The sequence below is a fragment of the Eucyclogobius newberryi genome, unplaced genomic scaffold, assembly GCF_026437365.1.
Source record: "Eucyclogobius newberryi isolate DKJ021-1_F unplaced genomic scaffold, fEucNew1.0.hap1 SCAF_14, whole genome shotgun sequence".
NCBI classification, from domain to species: Eukaryota; Metazoa; Chordata; class Actinopteri; order Gobiiformes; family Gobiidae; genus Eucyclogobius; species Eucyclogobius newberryi.
The window spans coordinates 19,784,477-19,803,382 of NW_027315768.1; the positions used below are offsets into that span (position 1 = coordinate 19,784,477).

At 42.6% G+C, this 18,906-nt stretch overlaps 2 protein-coding genes across 3 annotated transcripts in view; both read right to left on the reverse strand.

Moving 5' to 3' along the window:
- Positions 1-16,769, reverse strand: part of LOC140359708 (cyclic AMP receptor 1) — a 60,427-nt gene extending 43,658 nt beyond the window's left edge. The window contains exons 1-10 of one of the 2 annotated variants that reach the window (XM_072444812.1): positions 16,578-16,769; positions 15,079-15,131; positions 14,783-14,837; positions 13,994-14,050; positions 13,863-13,923; positions 12,425-12,512; positions 6,368-6,457; positions 5,748-5,786; positions 2,678-2,756; positions 995-1,042 (exon numbers count right to left, since the gene is read on the reverse strand). In XM_072444812.1, the coding sequence (XP_072300913.1) occupies positions 995-1,042; positions 2,678-2,756; positions 5,748-5,786; positions 6,368-6,457; positions 12,425-12,512; positions 13,863-13,923; positions 13,994-14,050; positions 14,783-14,837; positions 15,079-15,131; positions 16,578-16,658 (651 nt within the window). In that variant the 5' untranslated portion in view covers positions 16,659-16,769. The remainder of the gene's footprint in view (positions 1-994; positions 1,043-2,677; positions 2,757-5,747; positions 5,787-6,367; positions 6,458-12,424; positions 12,513-13,862; positions 13,924-13,993; positions 14,051-14,782; positions 14,838-15,078; positions 15,132-16,577) is intronic. The other variant, XM_072444811.1, reaches the window with a different exon arrangement.
- A 656-nt stretch (positions 16,770-17,425) lies between these two features.
- On the reverse strand, positions 17,426-18,740 carry LOC140359709 (mid1-interacting protein 1-B-like). The gene has a single exon (XM_072444813.1). The coding sequence runs from the start codon at positions 18,547-18,549 to the stop codon at positions 18,046-18,048; it is 504 nt and encodes a 167-aa protein (XP_072300914.1). The 5' UTR covers positions 18,550-18,740; the 3' UTR covers positions 17,426-18,045.
- Between the last annotated feature and the right edge of the window lie 166 nt (positions 18,741-18,906).

Below are 18,906 nucleotides of genomic sequence, written 5' to 3' on the forward strand. Positions count from 1 at the left end.
AATTTCAAAAGCAGCAGGTGCCTATAGGTAGTTTCTCCCATTTTCGGAATAGAGCTGTACACATACAAAAGGTCGAAAAGTTTGTCACCGTCCACGTCCCAAACAAGCACGCTCTGTCTGACATATAATTTAAGGTGCTCATGCGTGACCACAAGCCTCTTGAGGCACTCCGATGTGTCACGGCTGTGTGACTGACGGCCCTGATAGCTGTGAGCGCTAGTGCTGAACGTCATCGCTCCCGTCAGTTCCACTCTTCACGCAGACACGGGGCGACCGCGGCCAACCAAGGCAGGAGGGGGAAATTGGCCGACGCGAGACTGAGCATGTGAGAGCGCTAAATGTGGGACTGGCCCGTGTGAGAGCCGCAGGGGAGACAGAGGGGGGCGAGGAGGGGGGGAACTCGCAGGAGCAGCAGTCGTTGGGAGCACAGCGGGTATTGGCTTCCTCTACTTTTCACCTGCTGTTGTGCGCACCGAAACAAGGCACATGAAAGAGGTTGTGCTGGCCCGGCAGTGTGAGCCCGTTGTTAAAGCGTGCATAAAAGCGTCTAAATTGGAATGTGACTTTCTAGCTTTGAACGCAAGAGGGAGAGAGAGAAAGAGAGAGAGAGAGCGAGAGACAAGAAGGTGTAAAAGAGTTGACCTACGTAACCTCTCTTTGTGTAGTAGTTCTATTTACCACCTAGGGGCAGCATCCGTTTAACATTAGCCCTGACACTCTCCACCAAACCCTGAGGTGCCAAGGTGTGGCTTGAGAAAAGACAGGTAACTAAATCCAGGGCTAAATAGACAAGATATTCTGTTTGTATGAAACAAATGCACTATGCCGTACAACTATACTTACTTCCATTTGATTTTGGATCATTGCAAGATTAATCATGTTTCTTTATACAGGGACAAATGCTTTACTGTAGTCTTTATGCTAAACCTGATTCACAAGTGCATACACATGACTGAATTATCTCCCAATAAAGCATGTTTGGAGGGATAGTTACCTTTCGCCTCTCTCTTTCTGGGTTAAATGTTCCCAACCACGACTGCATCTGTAAAACACGACAAAAAGCCGTCGTAAAGCAGAAAACAGAAAACAGTAAAGCAGAAGCACAACAAATGTCAGGCAAGCGTTTATTAAATATTAAAAAATGTTTGTTTTTTTAACTTTCACATGATCTTTTATTTCTAGAGATAGTTGCTTAGAATTAAATAGCAAACAAGGAGTGGTGGTGGTGGTGGGTGGGTGAGCGTGAAGTAGGAAAATTGAAAAGTGGAGCAAGCTGTGAGGGCTCACAAGAAAGGGACGTGGGAATACTTTTTGCTTTTCAAGTCTCTGCTCTCTTGGGAGAATGAAGGAAACATTTCAACTCTCAAACACGCAGATAAAGCGTGAGGATTTGTGCAGGCGGGTAAAGCCCCTCTACGGCCGTAGAGTCGGTGTAAGTTGAGACACCACAATGAAAATCTTAAGAGGCTAAGTGTGTGCTCCATGTGCAAGAACAACACAGACAGCAGAGGACAATATGCTACCTGACTCGTCAAGTCAGCTTCTTTCTATGCCTCTAGCACGATGGTCGCTAAATACATGCATGACCGCAGTGTGTTTGCCTTGCAATAGGAGATTGGACAGACATTTAGTCATTATATCAAGCTCAGCCAGATGCAGTACTGTTAGATATTTATAATAACAATTCATTCGGACAACTTAAGTATCAACAAATACATCACAATTTTCCACAGAGGCCCACATGGTGATGCTCTTCCTGCAAATAATGGCCGCGCAGTATTACTCTATATGACAAACCCAGTCCAGTGACATTTTCAAACAAGAATGAAGCTTCAGAAACATTTTCCGTTAAAATGATTACATTCTATTCCATACTCCCCTGCATCACCATCAGCCAAACTTTCAAAGCCTTTTGAAATCATTTCATGTGAGACAGCCGCTGAGAATAGATAAAGCTTTTCATACTTATAAGATTGAAAGCAAAAACAGAAAATTTCTGGGGGAAAAAAGAGGGGCAAAATGAGAATAAAGGCAGTGACGGGATAATGCGGAGGAAAGAGGACGGCTGAAGGTAGAGCGTGCACAGAGCTGGGACAAGCAGGTAAAACACCTCAATAGTGTGAGCTGCATTCATTTTGAGATGCACATTACACATGCTACTCATTCACTCTTTACAACATGTAATATACTTTTGTAACAACGCTTGTATGCAAGTCTGATCAGAAGAATGGTGGCTATGTCAACTTTGTGGAATGCTGCCTCTGGGCTCGTTCTGTACTGCAAAACACTAGCAATGAACCAACAAAGACGTGTGCAAAGAGTCACGAAGCAACAGGGAATTGATTCAACAATTAGGACACATTTAGGCTGCGTACAATACCAATAATCCTTTCAGTCAAATACTGTTACTAATACTAATATAAATTATTAATATATTACAAAAAAAATGTCAGATATGCTCTCTGTCACTAGTGAAGCAAGCACTAGTATGTAGCAAATCATTTGCATATTCAAACTAAAATACAAAAAAGGTTTGTGTAGTTTCCGTCTTTGGAAAACTTGCATACATTGTTTAAAAAAAATTGTACTTTAAATCAGGATTAATAGACAATAATATAATTAAACACAAGAGATGCGAGTAAAAACAACTGAAAACAGAAAATACATTTTCACCCACCCTTTTATTGGCCACAAAGATAATCCTGGCGTAGCAGCAGATCATCAGCAGGATGAGGGTGAAGAGGGGCACATACCATCTAGGGGGGAAAAGCAAGAATATAAAACAGCACTTTCACAAGTAACCTTTCACAAATACTATAATCTACAAAACGCTTCATGCTGAGCATCTGGCCAGGTCAAGACTACAGGCTGAAACAAAATGGGCATTATAAACTTTTCTGCCAAGGAACCTTCATAATGAGTTAATTTGACTCAACTGAAATGATGTCCATTTTAAAATATGTGCATACACTTGTACATTTCTGATTTTGTTGAGACTTTTTTATGATTCTGACCCAAAAACCATGACTCAATTTACAGTTTATATCCACTGACTACAGCACAAACACACTGTACTCTTGATGACTTCACAACGTTCGTATTTTGTGCATCTAAAATTGGCAAAACATTATCTGGTGACAAATAGGTGACAAATAGTACTATGGCAAGCAACTAAGAGATGATTTGGCAACTAAGGGTTAATTTGGCATGAGAGGGTTGAAAGGCTTGTGTTATGTAACCCTTTGGGATGCAAGTTCAGAGGAGTTTCAACCTCTCCCTTGTAATCACAGAAGTGCCTTTGTGTTGCACCAATAGACAGGTTTGGTTTTTGGTCACTTTTGTTCCACTTCAGTAAATCAGTAAGAACTGTGTGGCCGAGCTGTCAGTGCCCTGCCTTCTCAAGTCAATACTCTTGACACAGGTTGGGAAGCACAGTTCAAAGTCAAAATAATGACACAAGTTTGGACAAAAATGCATAATTAAATCTGTATTGATTACAGACCAAATAAACCAAAGTACATACATTTTCATTTGTTATGGGGGGAAATTTGCATGCTTTTTTTTTTTTTTCCTTTTTTAACTAAGGTGTTGTTTTTACTACATTTTAAAATGCCTTTTGTTTTTATGTCCTATTAGAGAGATTACAGAAGACAAATGTGTGCTTAAATACATGCATGTACAACTCTCATCGATAATGGCAGTGGACAATGATGAAAGCATTTGCAGGGGAAATCAGCCCTCCCGTTACCTCGGTGTGATTTAATAACCTGCTCCTCGGAATAAACAGCGTCCAATTACGCCAGCGCACGTCCTGTTAATGATGGAGAGACAGGCCGAGGGTGGGCGGACGGCGGAGAGGGCCAAGGAGGGGGTGGCCTTTTTAACGATAGCGCGGGGTGAGTTAGGGGGGGTGCGGAGGAGAGAGAGAGTGACGGGCGGCAGCTACAAAGTGCTCTAATTAGCATGATAATGATCTGCCATTAGAGTCCGCCGCGCTTTACAGCTGAGCAGTGTTCCCGGGGAGGCAGCGAGAGCGAGACAGGAGGAAACGCAGAAGAATCCTCATAGAGACGCAACGGATGAGAGCTGGATAGATCTTTAAAATGTAATACAAGAACAGATTCAAGGCGAGAGCTCGACATCACTGAAGAGTAGTAAAAAAAAAAAAGAATAATGGGGACTGAGGATCTAAAAAAATAAAGTCAAAATGTGAAATTAGGTTAAACAAGGAATTGGCTTAATCAGACAGATGTGTTTTCCTCAAAAGGACATGAGGCGTCTGTAAAATAATAGTTGAATTGATACCTCAAGGGTTAAACGATACTCCGGCCTAGACAAACCTTCAGTTGAGCAGAAACCATGATAAACCATGATAAACCTGTTCAACCACTTCAACAGGAAAAAGAGGGTGTAGGCAGTGATGAATTTCTATGTAAACTGACGGAAGTCCTACACATGATGAAATGGTCATTATGTAAATGTAAAGGCAGGTCATTATTGACACTTTCATGTCTCTTATTCAAAATAAAAAAAAATTCAATGTCACACATTTTAGACCGATCTATGTGATCACAACAGAACTCAACTATTGCTAGTTACTCCACCTCAAGCCGTCAAATGCCATCTGTAGATCTCAAGAAACAATGTTAATGGCAAAGTGAAACCTTTGAGCTAATGTTTTATTAAAATCAAAGATGGCTGGCAAAGAAGAAATATGTATACTTCTACAATGTCTGCAGTACTCTGCGTAAAATATAGGGAGGTCTGAGAAGTGACTGAAGCTCATGTACCGCCTGAACCGCTGAACTTTGCACCTAAGTCGCCCAGCACAGTCCTCTGCGTTTCATTCTCCATCCTTTTATCCCGTTTAATACGTCTATCTCCTCCGAGGCTTCCCACCCACCTCTCGTGTCCTGTCCGCGCGCTCCGCTGAACTCTGATGAAGACACACTACGCGGCGTGGGCAGAGACAAGGGCAATCTATTTTTCTCACTCTCACTCCTTTCCGTCAGGCTACGTCGCCCCTTCCCTCTCTCTCACTTCTCCGTCACACTAAGCGTGGCTCGTATGGCTCGACTCCCACTTCTCCACCTGTAAAACTACAACCTCTGCCCTCCTGTGCTTTTGCCTGCCAGCTGTCAGCGGGGTTTGCACATTTGAGGAGATGTGTTTCCTCCGTGATGGCTGGTGCCTTGGCCTCTAATCTCTCGTCTAGTTTGATATAATTAGAGCTAATGAAGATTCCCTGATCCTCTGAGCAATGTGTCCCCCTGGGCGATGACAGTGCGCAGAACTAGACAGAGCCATGCGCATAGGAGCAAGATAAAAAAGGCACGCAGGCTCGTTTAGCACTGCTGATGGTTTTACTGTGCATCTGTGTCCAAGAGCCTTATTTGTTTAGAAAGATTTTGTCCCAACTGATGCCTCAAACGGCAACGCCACTACCTAGACTCATGGCAAACCTTGTGCGTGTCCAGGTCTGCCAGTTTTGTGTAGTGCAGCGGCAGAGCCATACAGACTTGAGGCTAGTTTCGAAATGTTATCGACTGACGAAATCGCCCATAGCTTCTCCTTAAGTGCTAAAAATAGTGCAGATAAATCAGAAGCAGTCAATTCACACATATTTCTGGCCATGAACCATAGGGAAAAACACAGACTCCCCTGACATACAACCCTTCACATTTCCCCCATAGAAACCCCCACCCCCACTGCCCCCTTTGATGGTAGCGCTGAAAGGGTCTACTTACATCCCAAATCTCCAGGCTACGTGATCGCCTGTGATCCAGCTGAGGGAAGAGAGAGAGAGAGAGAGAGATGAGGGGTTACAAAGGGAAGGGACAGCGTGAGCGGAAGGCAGACTTGTGTGACTGCGGAGGGGAAAAGCTGTGCAGCTGTAGCTATTAATAAGCCCAGAGTGGAAAAGGAGCCGAGGCCGGAGATTACAGTTCAGTCCCGGATCACCTCCTCGCCTCGATCTCTGCTCCCTTTTTCACAATTTATCGTACATCCAGATACTTTATTTCTTGATGTCACATCATTAAAATATGTATATTTAGCAAAATTTTTTATCTTAAAATAAACTATAGATTCTCAAAATTGGAATGAAACCCAAGTCAAATGCACCAGAAAAAATGCGGTCGTTGGCTGCGTCTGCAAAACTCCTACAATCAATGGATGAAGTGGTCGAGTGGGCACAGCGTACGTATGCAGGTTCCTGGTGCAGCCGGGCGCAGTGAGTTTGAATCCCAACTCCGACAATTTACTGCATGTTCCCCCTTTTCTCTCATCCCCCATCCCACACTTTCCTTTCCTGACTAATAAAGCCTACGGGCTGAAAAATCTTAAAAAAGAAAAGTGCTGGACTTACCACCAAGCTCCTGCGGGGCCGTAAAAGCCCTTCAGCAGGGGCAAAGAGGCCATGGCCAAAGGTATCCCCCATGCAGTCAAATGGTACAAGCTGCAAAAGTGGATATATTTGATTAGAAGGATTGGGAACAAACCATTTTACCTAAAAACAAGGCAGTTTATCGAGAGCTTTTCCCATTTTCGGCACCCATATTGGGTCATTTTTGTGGCGCAGAAAAATGTCTATCTAACCGGATTGCAAATGACTCCAGGTAACACAGGCAGCAATTACACACTCAATTACCATTCCAGCAGAACAACCATTGCACAAATGTCTATATCAAACCACAAAAATGAATTAGCTGAGTAGAGAGACTTAAGTATAGGAATTGAAATTTATAGACATTTTTTTATCACAGTTTAAGGCGTACATTTTCACACAACTAGAGAACCTGAGTGTAGAAGACAGATTCACGCCGTTGTGTCTTTTCAGTGAAAGCGTCAATACGTAATAGGGCACACAACAGCTCCCAGTCAATAAGGTAGACGTCCTTCCTCTGACTTGTTCCCAGTGTGGTCAACGGAACTGTAGCAACATGGCTGAACAATTCTTAATTCCTCTCAAGCCTACATTAATCTTAGCCTTCCAAATAACAGAAAGCGGCTCTAATGTAGCCCAGATCTTGACTTTAGATATGGTCAAGAATCACGGAAATCCCAGAGGACCCGACATAATGATGAAACTTGTGATGGCCGCATAAACGGGACTAAGAGGGAGTAAGCTTGTAGGAGGGGAGACACAAACGGTGAAATCACAGCTGCCGTTGCGGAGCGTGACAAGCGGTGGTAATGTGTGTTCGTGCGTGTGTGCGGAGGGGAGGGGGTACTTGTCGGAAAATCAATGCTGCGAGCTCCGAGCCCCCGATGCCTCACGCTGCTCCTCCAGCGCACACACGGCTCACCAACAGCGCAAAGCCGGAGAAGTGACGAGGTCCAAGGCAGCGCGCAACATGGGCTTAATGAGGCGCAGCAGGAGTGTTGTGAGCGGCGCATCTCTCGCACACCTACACACGCACACACCTAAGTCGGCGTAGAATCTCTCTCTGGAGGCTTAATCTCATTTCTCACCTCCATTCTCAGCCTCTCCACTACCCCCGTGCCCAGAGCGTACATAACAGATTCTGAACACTCGAAAACCTGCTTGCAGCGCACACTTTGCACGCCGACACTTCCCTCCATGCTCGCACCCACTCCAATCACGGTTAGATCATTCAGCCTACACACTCGGTCTCCTCTGGTGATTCGTTCATTCATAAACCATCAGACTGTGCCGTGATTACGTGGAAGGCTGTAGAGGAGAAAGGATGGGGGGTTAGGGAGGGTTGATTGTGCATGCATACAAAGTCGCCCAGCTGCCTGTCTAAACACATAGAGCTTATCTATCCACGGTCGATACATGACAGCCCCCCAGACGCTCAAGCCTTCGCTTTGCTCTCGCCTATTAAGCAGTGTGTTTTTCCCCCTTCTGCTTCATGTATGACCAGCCACACACAAAACAGACATATCCTCCATCCACTTAAGTCCCCCTGGACTCATGAGGTGTGCGCTGATAAAGCTCAGGAGCGGACCGAGTTTGGTCCCCCAGCAAGCCTCTTTCCTCAGCCCATAAAGCTGTCTAAGTCTGAATTATACCACCATTTTATCGTCTGCCTTATTGCTAATCAATGCAGGGAAATTCCCATGGGGGGGAACCATCTCCTTTTACCACCCAGACCTCTTTGCATTCAGCAGCGTTTGAGAGGTATGCACATATAAGCATATCTGCAGCTAACCACCAACAATCAACTTCACTTGCGTAAAGAGAGTTGTTACCAACTTGTTAAATGTTGACTTTTTTGCATACCAGCACATTTAATTTTTAAGATTGTGTGTTTATATCAGAAAGCGTTGCACCAAGCAAATAAAAAGTGAAACTATCTGACACAAGCGCAAGCACAAGCGCAAATTCACACTCTCTCTACAGCGAGTGCTCCTGGGAGTTTGAGCGACAGAATCACAAAGCCACAAAGCGTGAAGCCGGCTGCGAGCGCACACACACGGGGAAACACACTTAGCGGCAGACACTCACTCCCATTTCAATTAGAGCGCCGACTGCTTGGAACAGAGGGGGAATAGGAGGGAGAAGGAGGGGCTGCGAGTGCTTTAAGGGGAGACACATGCGCGGCAGTCCAGACACGGTGCGCGCATACACAGGTACCTCGCAGCTGCAGGTTCTTGGCCGATGCCGACAATCTAAAGCGGGCAGGGCATTCACACATACAAATAATACATTGATTGGGAACTAAAAGATGATAATTTACAGCCAAAATCACAACTGACTTCAATTTTGGATTCAACAAAAAGTGACACGGGTTCAAAATCAGGACAGGCACTTTGTTTATATGCAGGTTAGGAAAAACACATTATTGGTCTAGTCTGAGTGGAACAGGATTTCATAAACGCATGTGAATGTGCAACTTTGACTGAAAAGATCAAAATCTCCCAAATGAAATGAACACATCTGGAGTACTCCAATCATACTCTGATCAGTGCTTCATGTAAGCGTTGCCGTCCGAGAGGCAGGAAACAGCCAAGCACATATTACACTTGTGTTTCAATGTATACTCATATAGAACACAAATGATGTTCCCTCAAGTATATTGTCCATTAGTGAAACTATTAAAAATTAAAGCTGCAAGCGGCAATGAACGGCCTTCGCCGCGCCGCTACACCGCCACACCGCAAGAGGAGGGGGCGCTAACGCGCCCCAATGGTCCTTTTATTACGCCTACTGCTGAATCTGTGACGCTGTCACATCTTCTCCCCTTTGTTTTACCATCAAAAAGCAATTTTATTTGGAATTCTTGGCAAAATGTGCGGCTTTGCCGCACAGAGACCGTGACTTTATGAATAAAAATGTGGATACCTTTTGATGGTCCACCCCTGAAGATGAGTCTCACCAAATTTCAGGTTAATAGGGCTAACGCCCTGGGAGGAGTTTGTGAAAGTCTAAAGTGTAAACATGTTCTGGCGATTTCCCCATTGGAATAACATGAAAGGTTTCGGTCATCGTTACGGCAACGCCATAACAATTATGACATGGGTCTCATTGACTTTTTTGATGGGGATGCTAAAATTGAGTTGTGTGTCAAATTTCATATAATTTCGCAAAACTAAACATTTAACCTCCATATAAAATCTGTAGGGGGCGCTGTGGCGCCAAATGAATTTATTTCACTTCAAGTAGGTTTAGGGCAAAGAGTTTAACAACTGATTCTAATTTGACGCAATTCGGACTTTATCTGCGCAAACGGCAGAAATTTTAAATATGGGAGATTTCTGAAATTCTAGCTACAGTTTGCGGCTTCGCCGCTCAGAGACCGTGACAGGTATCAATGTAATTTGAATAACTTTTGATGTCCCACTCCTCAGTACCATTTTCACCAAATTTCAGCTTTTTAGAGCCAACGCCCTGGGAGGAGTTCGTAAAAGTACGACATTTGGAAAAACTCCCGAGTCATGCTTAGCCATTTTTTAACCAATATGGCCGACGGCGTTGCCGTGATAATATTTTTTACTTCTCTTGTCACCATCTACCTCTGCGCCAAATTTCATGATTCTACGATCAGATTTTTTTTGGGTCATTTCCCATCTCTCAATGCATTTTTGGTACATTTGGGGGCGCTGACGCGCCAATTTTTTTTATTTTAGAAAAGGGAAATAGCCAGAATGTAGAGAGGCACGATTTTTAGAGGTGTGCAAATTTTTGTGACTTTTCGTCAATGTTCACAGGGTGAAAAATAGGGGGGTTGGTCCCGAGAAGAAAGAAAGAAAGAAAGAAAGAAAGAAGAAAGAAGAAAGAAGAAAGAAGAAAGAAGAAAGAAGAAAGAAGAAAGAAGAAAGAAGAAAGAAGAAAGAAGAAAGAAGAAAGAAGAAAGAAGAATATTCCGATGCGAAAACAATGTTTCCCATTTTTCAAATATCATAAACTATACATTTACGGAAAGCGCTCGCGCTTTCCTACCTCATGGTGTGGGTCCCTGGTCACTGACGGGTACTTTCGTTAATTTTGAGTGGGCTCCGCCCACTTTGTGTTTCTGGCCCTCTAAACAGTAATAATGTTCAATTTTTGCATTACATGCTTATATGCACGGAACATGCAAGAAATGGGGAACGTATTCGTGAGGTACTTAGCGCAAATGAGTGCTTTATATGGGGATGACGACCGCTTCGCGGTCGTCATCTCAATGTAAAGTGCTCGTTTAGTGCGCACTACGTGCGCACTTTCGCAGCCGTGCTTTGCACGGCCTTACGAGATTAATAGGCCTCTCGCCAGCTTGTGGCGCTCGGGCCTAAAAATAATAATATTTTTAGCAAAAACAATATAGCCGTTTCCACTATAACAACAAATTATACATCGTTTGAAAGCTCTAAGCCTTCCCGATGCCGCCATGGGGTGGAATCATCATTACGAGCGCTTACGCGCTCGTCACTCCCTATTCCGTCGGGATGCTCCGCCCACTCCCCATAGATTTCCATTGATTTGAGCAGATACAAGCATGGCCCATGCCTGCGGCATGGATTCTCGCGTACGGGACGATGCCAGGAGGGTTTTTTGAGGAATGCAGCGCTTTGCGCTGCTGTTGTCAACAATGAGTGAATGGGCTACGCCCATTCACTCATTGTTTACTATTTCTGTCATAGCAGGAGTAAGTATGCATGATCCATGCCTTCGGCTAGTTCACTGTACTTGCCAGGGGCGACAGTTGCAACGCTGCAATAGGCCCTCCGCCCTGCTGGGGCTCGGGCCTAAATATTCCGATGCGAAAACAATGTTTCCCATTTTTCAAATATCATAAACTATACATTTTCGAGCGCTTTCCTACCTCATGGTGTGGGTCCCTGACGGGTACTTTCGTTAATTTTGAGTGGGCTCCGCCCACTTTGTGTTTTTGGCCCTCTATACAGTAATAATGTTAAATTTTTACATTACATGCTTATATGCACGGAACATGCAACATATGGGGAACGTATTCGTGAGCTACTTAGCGCAAATGAGTGCTTTATATGGGGATGACGACCGCGAAGCAATGTAAAGTGCTCGTTTAGTGCGCACTTTTGCACGGGCTTCGCCCGTTTACAACGGTAATGTTCCATTTTCCTACTACTAACTAGTATGCACGGGGCGTGCGTGAGTGAAGGAGTGCGTTAGTGAGTGTTTGGAAGTGGGCGAGCGCTTCGCGCTCGATTTCGTGCGCACAATGTGCTTCGCACGGCCTTACGAGACTAATAGGCCTCTCGCCAGCTTGTGGTGCTCGGGCCTAATTACTTGAAAGAGAGAGATGTTTTTGCCCTTTTGGGGGTAATTTTATGGTCACAGATATTTGAGCCTCTAGCACATTTTATCACATTCATGAAGCATTTTTAAAACATCACCTAAATATTGTTATCAAGATAAGGCAAAAATAATGTAAAGGGAATTCAATTATAGGTTGAATGGACGATTTTTTTGGCCCAAATCTGAGTCTTATTTCCCTTATTTTCCCGCGTGTCTAAACGCATTGATCTATCATAATATAGTTCCCTCAGTGTACGGGACAAAATGAAGACGGAGAAAGACAGTTCGGGCTGTCTCACAAGAGACGGAAATCTACGGGAGACAAGAGATGCGATGCGATCCGTCGCGCTAATAAACAAACGTACGAGTGTGTTGTAATAGTCCGCACGGGGGAGTGCGCATGCGCACTTCCGCCTGAGTTCTCAAATTGCCAAAAAATCGTCCATTACGCCTTTAATGTTGCATCGAAAGCAAGGTCATTCATCTAAGCGTTTGCTTTGATATTACCATGGACATCTCTCAAACCCTTTAAATCAAATATACAGTGATTTGCACTGCACAAAAAAGCAGAGCAAAATAGGCAAGATTTTGGATGTCACTGTTCAGCACACCAGAGAACACAGACCGAGGGTGTATGTGACTCATACGGCCATAAAAAGTACAGAAGAATATAAATAAATTCACAAAATGCATCCTACTCACATCTCAAATCTGTTGGTACTTATTTCACAAACCAAGTTGAGATAGAGGTTTAGAGTGATGAGGCAAACCCAGGCCAGGGCACTCCAGTCTGTAGGGACACACAGAAACACAACAAGGTCAAACCACAACACAGCTCCAGCACACAAAGTGCAGCAATAAGAACAAGCGCGCGTAGAAGGATCATCAGTTTCACTTTTTGATAAATGAGGGCCTATTGTGCAGTAATATGAGGGAAACCTGTGGCTTAAGGTGAGGCATGGGGGGTGATAACGTATGTGAGCCAACAACAATGAACAACAGAGTGTGAGGCAAACGGGAAAGATGAATCAGGCATTAGCTGAAAGGAATCATTCATAGAGCTAAAAAGCTCACTCCCCTTATTTAAATGTGTTTGAGCTTTGTTGACAAACCTGGTAGAGCCAGCAACTGCAGTGAAAGATACTCAAGTTGTCAGAAAGTATTGATACCCAAAGAAATCACATAAACAGGACTAAATTTGATCGTCGTTGATTGTTTTAGAATGATCTCGAGCTTTATCAGAACTAGTATAAAACCACATGGTAACATAAATAAACTAGTACTATTATGTTGTGCTGAAAACTACAATCTATTGTCTAAAAATAAAACACATTCATTCAATTATTGTGGTATCAAAATCAGTATGGAGTATAGAGCCAATTCCTTAACAGTGATGACAACGCTACTCCATACTCAGCTTTAGTATGCAGTGACAAAGAAAATGACGGAAAAGCAAAGCCTACATAAAAAATACATGTCTGTATCACTCCATCCGTGTTTTGTGTAACATCTGAACCACAACATTTACAGGCACGTTTCGGAAAAGTTCTGATGGACTTTCATCATCTGAATTGTTCACCACAATCATAAAACGTACATTGAGCTACTAATTTATATAATTATCTATCCCCCATACTTTCACACAATATTTGTAGTCTTAGTAACGTTAATTTTCCTACATTTGTGGAGTCTATAAAAGGCATGGCGTTGATTGGAGGAAAACCGACTTCTAATACATGAGACTGATTCACAATCCTAGGGGTGATGTAATGATGTGCATTGTTAATTTGTTTCTATGGAGATAAGTAAGCAGCCAATAAATCCAAAGACATTCAACACTTAGGCTTTGGGTGTGAGCGCAGCATGAAATGTACAAATCTGGTATAGGTGAGGCAAGTAATGCTGACTTATGTTTGTTGATGTGTGAATATCTTCATGATGGACTGGTAACGCATCCATCCATCCATTTTCTACCGCTTGTTCCCTTTCGGGGTCGCGGGTGACTGGAGCCTATCCCAGTGACTTCGGGCCTAAGGCGGGGTACACCCTGGACAGTGGCCAACCAATCTCTTGACTTTGTAATTCACTTATCAAACAACATTACATACATAAAGAACGTGTACAGTACAATTTGACTTACCAAAGTATGTGAGCCACCAAGCCTGGAAGTTACAAAGCGACCCCTCCAGATGGGCGTCTCCCTATATATGAACGGAAAATATATCAAAATTTTAAAAATCCAAAATAGATGTGGAAAAGGAAGTGACATACCATGACATATGCAACACTGTCAAAGAAAGCAGCGACAGTGAGGCTCAGTATCATCTTCTGTAATTAAATAAAAAAAAGATTTACTTCCATTGGTAGAGGCAAAAAAAAATCATAATGAATCATTGTTTTATTTACCATTACATCACACAATAATAATAATTGGGATAAGAAATATTGCAACTCTACTCTTACCATTTATCTATTCATTTTTTAATTTATTGATTAATTTATTCAGGTTACTATGCAGGTTAACTGTTAGTCTTCCTAGTGTGACATACACTGACATGTAAATAGAAACAATATTCACAGACACAAACTCTTCTATTTAATTGTGTCGAGAGGTGACCCTGCTAAAAACAAGCAACAGAAGAATGAGGAGGAGGTGAAGGGGGAAGGGAGCTCCTGGAGACAGAAAAAGAGTGTAGGAGGGCCAGAGTGCACTAAAGACTATTGACTGATGGATAACCTTTGTAAGGGGATGGAGGAAAGGAGAGGCTTTATGCAGCCTGGGAGGAAAGAGAGGAGGCAGAGGTGAGCTGGGCAGAGGAGCAGGATGAGGTTCTGCTCCGTGACCTGGTTCGGAGGTAATAGGATCCATCAGTCCAATCTAAGATGTCTTTTTCTTGAGCTTATGAGGATTCTGTTAAAGCATTGTTTAACCTGACAGACTTGTTCCACCGGGCGCAGACAGAATCAGCGTCACACTAAGCTGCAGGAACTCACTGACATCAATGAAATACAAATACTGGTAGTTAGCCAAGATAGTAAAAATGCATATCATATATTTACCTGTGCAACAGAGTTGTACCGTTGAAGGAGCCAAATAACAAACAACATCCAAAGACTGCGGAAAAACAGCAGGAACGGCTTCAGTATTATGACTTCAGCCTCAATAAAACACACTGGAATTGACTATGTACCTTACTGAATGTAAAAACATGATTATTTCACACTTATCCCTCCCTGCAGGTTACAACAACGTCTGAGTCTAAAACTGGCAGTAGGACTTGCTAATAGCAATTTGCTATGTATAATCATCAAGCATTAGTGTGGTTATTGTAGTGATAAATTCATGCAGCATTTACCATCCCACTAATGAGAAGGTTCCTGTGGCCCGTTTCACTGTCAGGATTACCACCTATAAAGAAGAGGAAAACATATTGTATATTTTGCAGGTATTGCTGATAAAATTCATTCAAGAGGTAGACAGTAGATCAATATTTTTCTTACACTTTAACCCCAATTCAATATGCAATTGCAGGTACACACTACTCTGATATAACACAAATAAAACCTTACTTAACTTAAAATCTTAATCTGTATGCATTTTAAAAAATAGTATGAAAAGTCTAAACCTTATAACTAAAAAATAAGCAAGACACAGACAACTGAAACCTGATATTCAGCATATTTCTAAATCAGAAATTGACAGAATTCAGGAAGAAAAAGTATGCACGAATGGAAAGCATTAAAAGCGCATGCTCATGAAGAGAAGGGCTAAACATGGTAGGGCGGAAGTGCCTCGAAGCAACAAAGTTTAAAGAAACTGCTGTAAATGTTAGCATATCAGATATGTGAGGTGTAATCACTACAACAGCTGCAGCCTGTGCATAGAACATTATACAGAGACTGGCCGTACATCCAAAGACCAACATAACATAAATATTATAAATGATGATTAAGTGTCGCAAGATATATAAATTTTTGAGAGAGGATGTAGACATTCGGCAAATGATCGTGGCCGGGAAGCAAACCCACTAAGCCGAGGTGGCAACCACATCTTTAAGAAAAAAAAGTTTAGACCTCTACAAACATGAACTGAAATTCGTGTGATTCTTGTATTGCTTTTATCAGTTCATTAGTTCTCTCAAATATGAATGCTCCTGGAGTTGTTTACAATGTGCACTCTGAACAGAATCCTACCTAAATCACACATTTGATCGCAATAGTGATACAAAAAAAAATATGTTTTATTATTATTGTTTCAAACTTGTGCAGCCTTAATGGGGTCATCATTTGGAAAATGGGTTAGTTAGATAAGTGCATGTTTTGCAGCAGAAAACTTGAAGCAAAGCAGCACTAACAACATTCCCCCCTGACAACAGGATGAATGATCACCAGGGATCTTTGCTGTTGGCAGACACCTGTCAAACAGCATTAGGTAGTTATATAGCGTTACAGCTACATTCAAATGTTTAACTACGTGAAAACTCACGCAAATACATACAAACTTTGTATTTGCATTCATTAAAACCTCAGTGTCTATTCGTGAAGTAAACACAATATATAATGCGTAGATGATAATAACGTAGATGCTAGTTAAAAGGACAAGACAAAAGCAGTGGTTAAACTTATAGTCATGAAAAGTCAATGTTTTAAATATTAGCATTGGCTGCTTTTCTTCTCACGTTAGCTCGTCATCGCCTTATTATATACATAGTCTTGATTAATATAATGGTGCTGTAACCTTATATTTAGTTAACTATATAGATAGAAGAACTCATTGAAAAGTTTGCCCTGTGACTGAGATGATTAAACGCGATTAGCTGCTCCGCAACTTTTGGTGTTCACGAAGGAAACTTACACATCGATGGTCCTCTGAGTCTGTGCTGAAAAATACGCATCTTGAATCGTTGTTTGGTATTTTCAAACTTTCTATTGGCATTTTATACACACCTAACGATGTTGGGATATGCTTCTATTATTGTTATTGTTATTTTTTGCTTGCTTTTGTAGTTTTACGAACACTTCCTGTTTCTACTGTGTGGTGCGAGGGACAAAAAGCAGCGCAGACGCATCTACTCGTGGTGACAACGCGAGTGTTTGGAGACGCGCCAATGTTTTACACTTTATCACAGTCAGAAAGATGGTGTACAATAATAACTTTAGCTTTAATCAGCTCTAACATGAAATTATGGAATCATTTATAACTTATTAGCCTGTGGAAAATGTATTGTAAACGTTGCAATGGGATGTAGGCTAGATGTACTTCATTATCATTATTTTTGCAGAAATTGTCTCTAATCCTCTGTGCAGTTCACAATATTCATGATCAGGATTCATCATTGACTAATACAATATTCAAAAAACTTATGATTTGACTTTATCCACAGCACTATAACATATTAGATGTTACTATATAGAGGACAATGTTGTGCAACACTACTCTTGCATTCCATTTAGTGTAAACTTAAATAAATAAAGCTTAACACTACATTTTATACATATTTTGGTGATGTTGTAATGGTTATTACTGTGTGAACCACTTTGTGACGACAACAATCCTGTGCAAATAAAGTTTACTTATTTGCTTATTGTTACTTACTTGAGTGTTTGTGTAGGTCATAGATACATATATGATAATACAGACAATGACAAAGCAGAGGAATTGACTGGTATAAAAATTTATTGAAAACAATATAAAATTATGAACACACTGGAATCCATGACCCAACAGTGTAGAAAACATATCTCGAGGAAACACTATCTCTGTGCACAAGGCTCCAGAATATGAAGTAGTTTCCAGTTCATTGACATTGTAACTTAGATATCACAGGCTGCGTTTGCTAAAGCTGCCTCCATCACATTCAGAAACATTTCAGAAACAAGAACAAATAAACAAATGGTGGAATGATCACTCATGCACTTTGATCATAAAAAACAATACTGACATCATGAGCATTCAAACGAGGTGCAAAATCACTGTCAGTAGCAGATCAAATATCTCATAACCGTTCCATTATGTTAACATTATACGTTACGCTGTGAGGTAATAAATAGTACATTAAATAAGTTTTAAATATGTTTCATTTGCGCATCACTGCAGCTGTGGGAATACTGTGTACAACACTTAAGTGCAAAGGACAGTCTGAGATGTGGTGTAGACAAATACTCTCCAAAAAAGATCAACGCATCTGCAATATAAAACAATACGGGGCTGACAAATACCACAGTCAGCTTGTGCATAGTAAACCATGACCTCCTGCCTCGTTCTATTCACAAGGCCAGAGGAGAAAGGCCATGTGTTTAGTCCTTTAGTTCCTCACCAGCGCTCACTGGCATCCGACTCCAATCTCCTTGTTGTAGCGCTTTGTGAGAGACACGGCTGACTGAGTGAGTTTGGACAGCACCCCTTGCAGTCCGGTCAGATGGTACTGAAACTGCTCGTGCAGGTCTTCGTCCTCCTCCTCCTCCTCTTCGTCCTCCTCTGACGAAAACGAAGCGACAGACGAGGCGGACGAGGTGGTGGATGCGGATGAGCTGCTGCGCGTGAGCGTCATGCTCTCCTTGCGCTTCTCGTCCGCGGCTGCGCACCGCACTCCCCACTCGATGTCCTGGCGGATGGACTTGAGCAGCTGGTAGTAACTGTACATGTCTCCGTCCTCCATGTCCGACTTGAGAGACCCAAGCCCCCTGTCCTCATCCAGAGGCACGTCCATCAAAAGGCTGGGCACCATAACGGTCTGGTCCATGTTGTTCACGGCACCGATAAAGCGGCTCATGGCGTTGAAGAGGGAGTTTTTGGGGTTGGGTGTTTCTTGAATTTGCATCATCATTTTTGGCGAGTTCGTTCTTGCTGAGGAAGGCAGAAGAGCAAAATTCTTGTTTCTTTAACTTCCGTGCGCTTTAAATCCGAGAGCGGTCCGAGATGCGCTGCGGCTTGTCTGCGGAGCTGGAGCGGTGCGCCCTTTTCTTCTTGTCTCTTTTGGCTTTCTTGGAGACTCCTTGTTGCGCCTCTTGTTGTTTCTTGTTTGCTCTTGCGTTGGGCACCTCTACTTATATCGGGCAGGTGGTTTCAGGGCGGTCCGCCAAAACTTGTTTGTCGAGGTCCTTCCTCTTCTGTAATTGGAAACCAGTGACCTCTGGTAACACCATGGAGACAGAGAGCAGTGTGAACACGCTCCCTGCAAGAG

Bases quoted from the DNA above. Each gene is read 5' to 3' on its own strand.
- LOC140359709 (XM_072444813.1), bottom strand. From the start codon at position 18,549: ATGATGATGCAAATTCAAGAAACACCCAACCCCAAAAACTCCCTCTTC.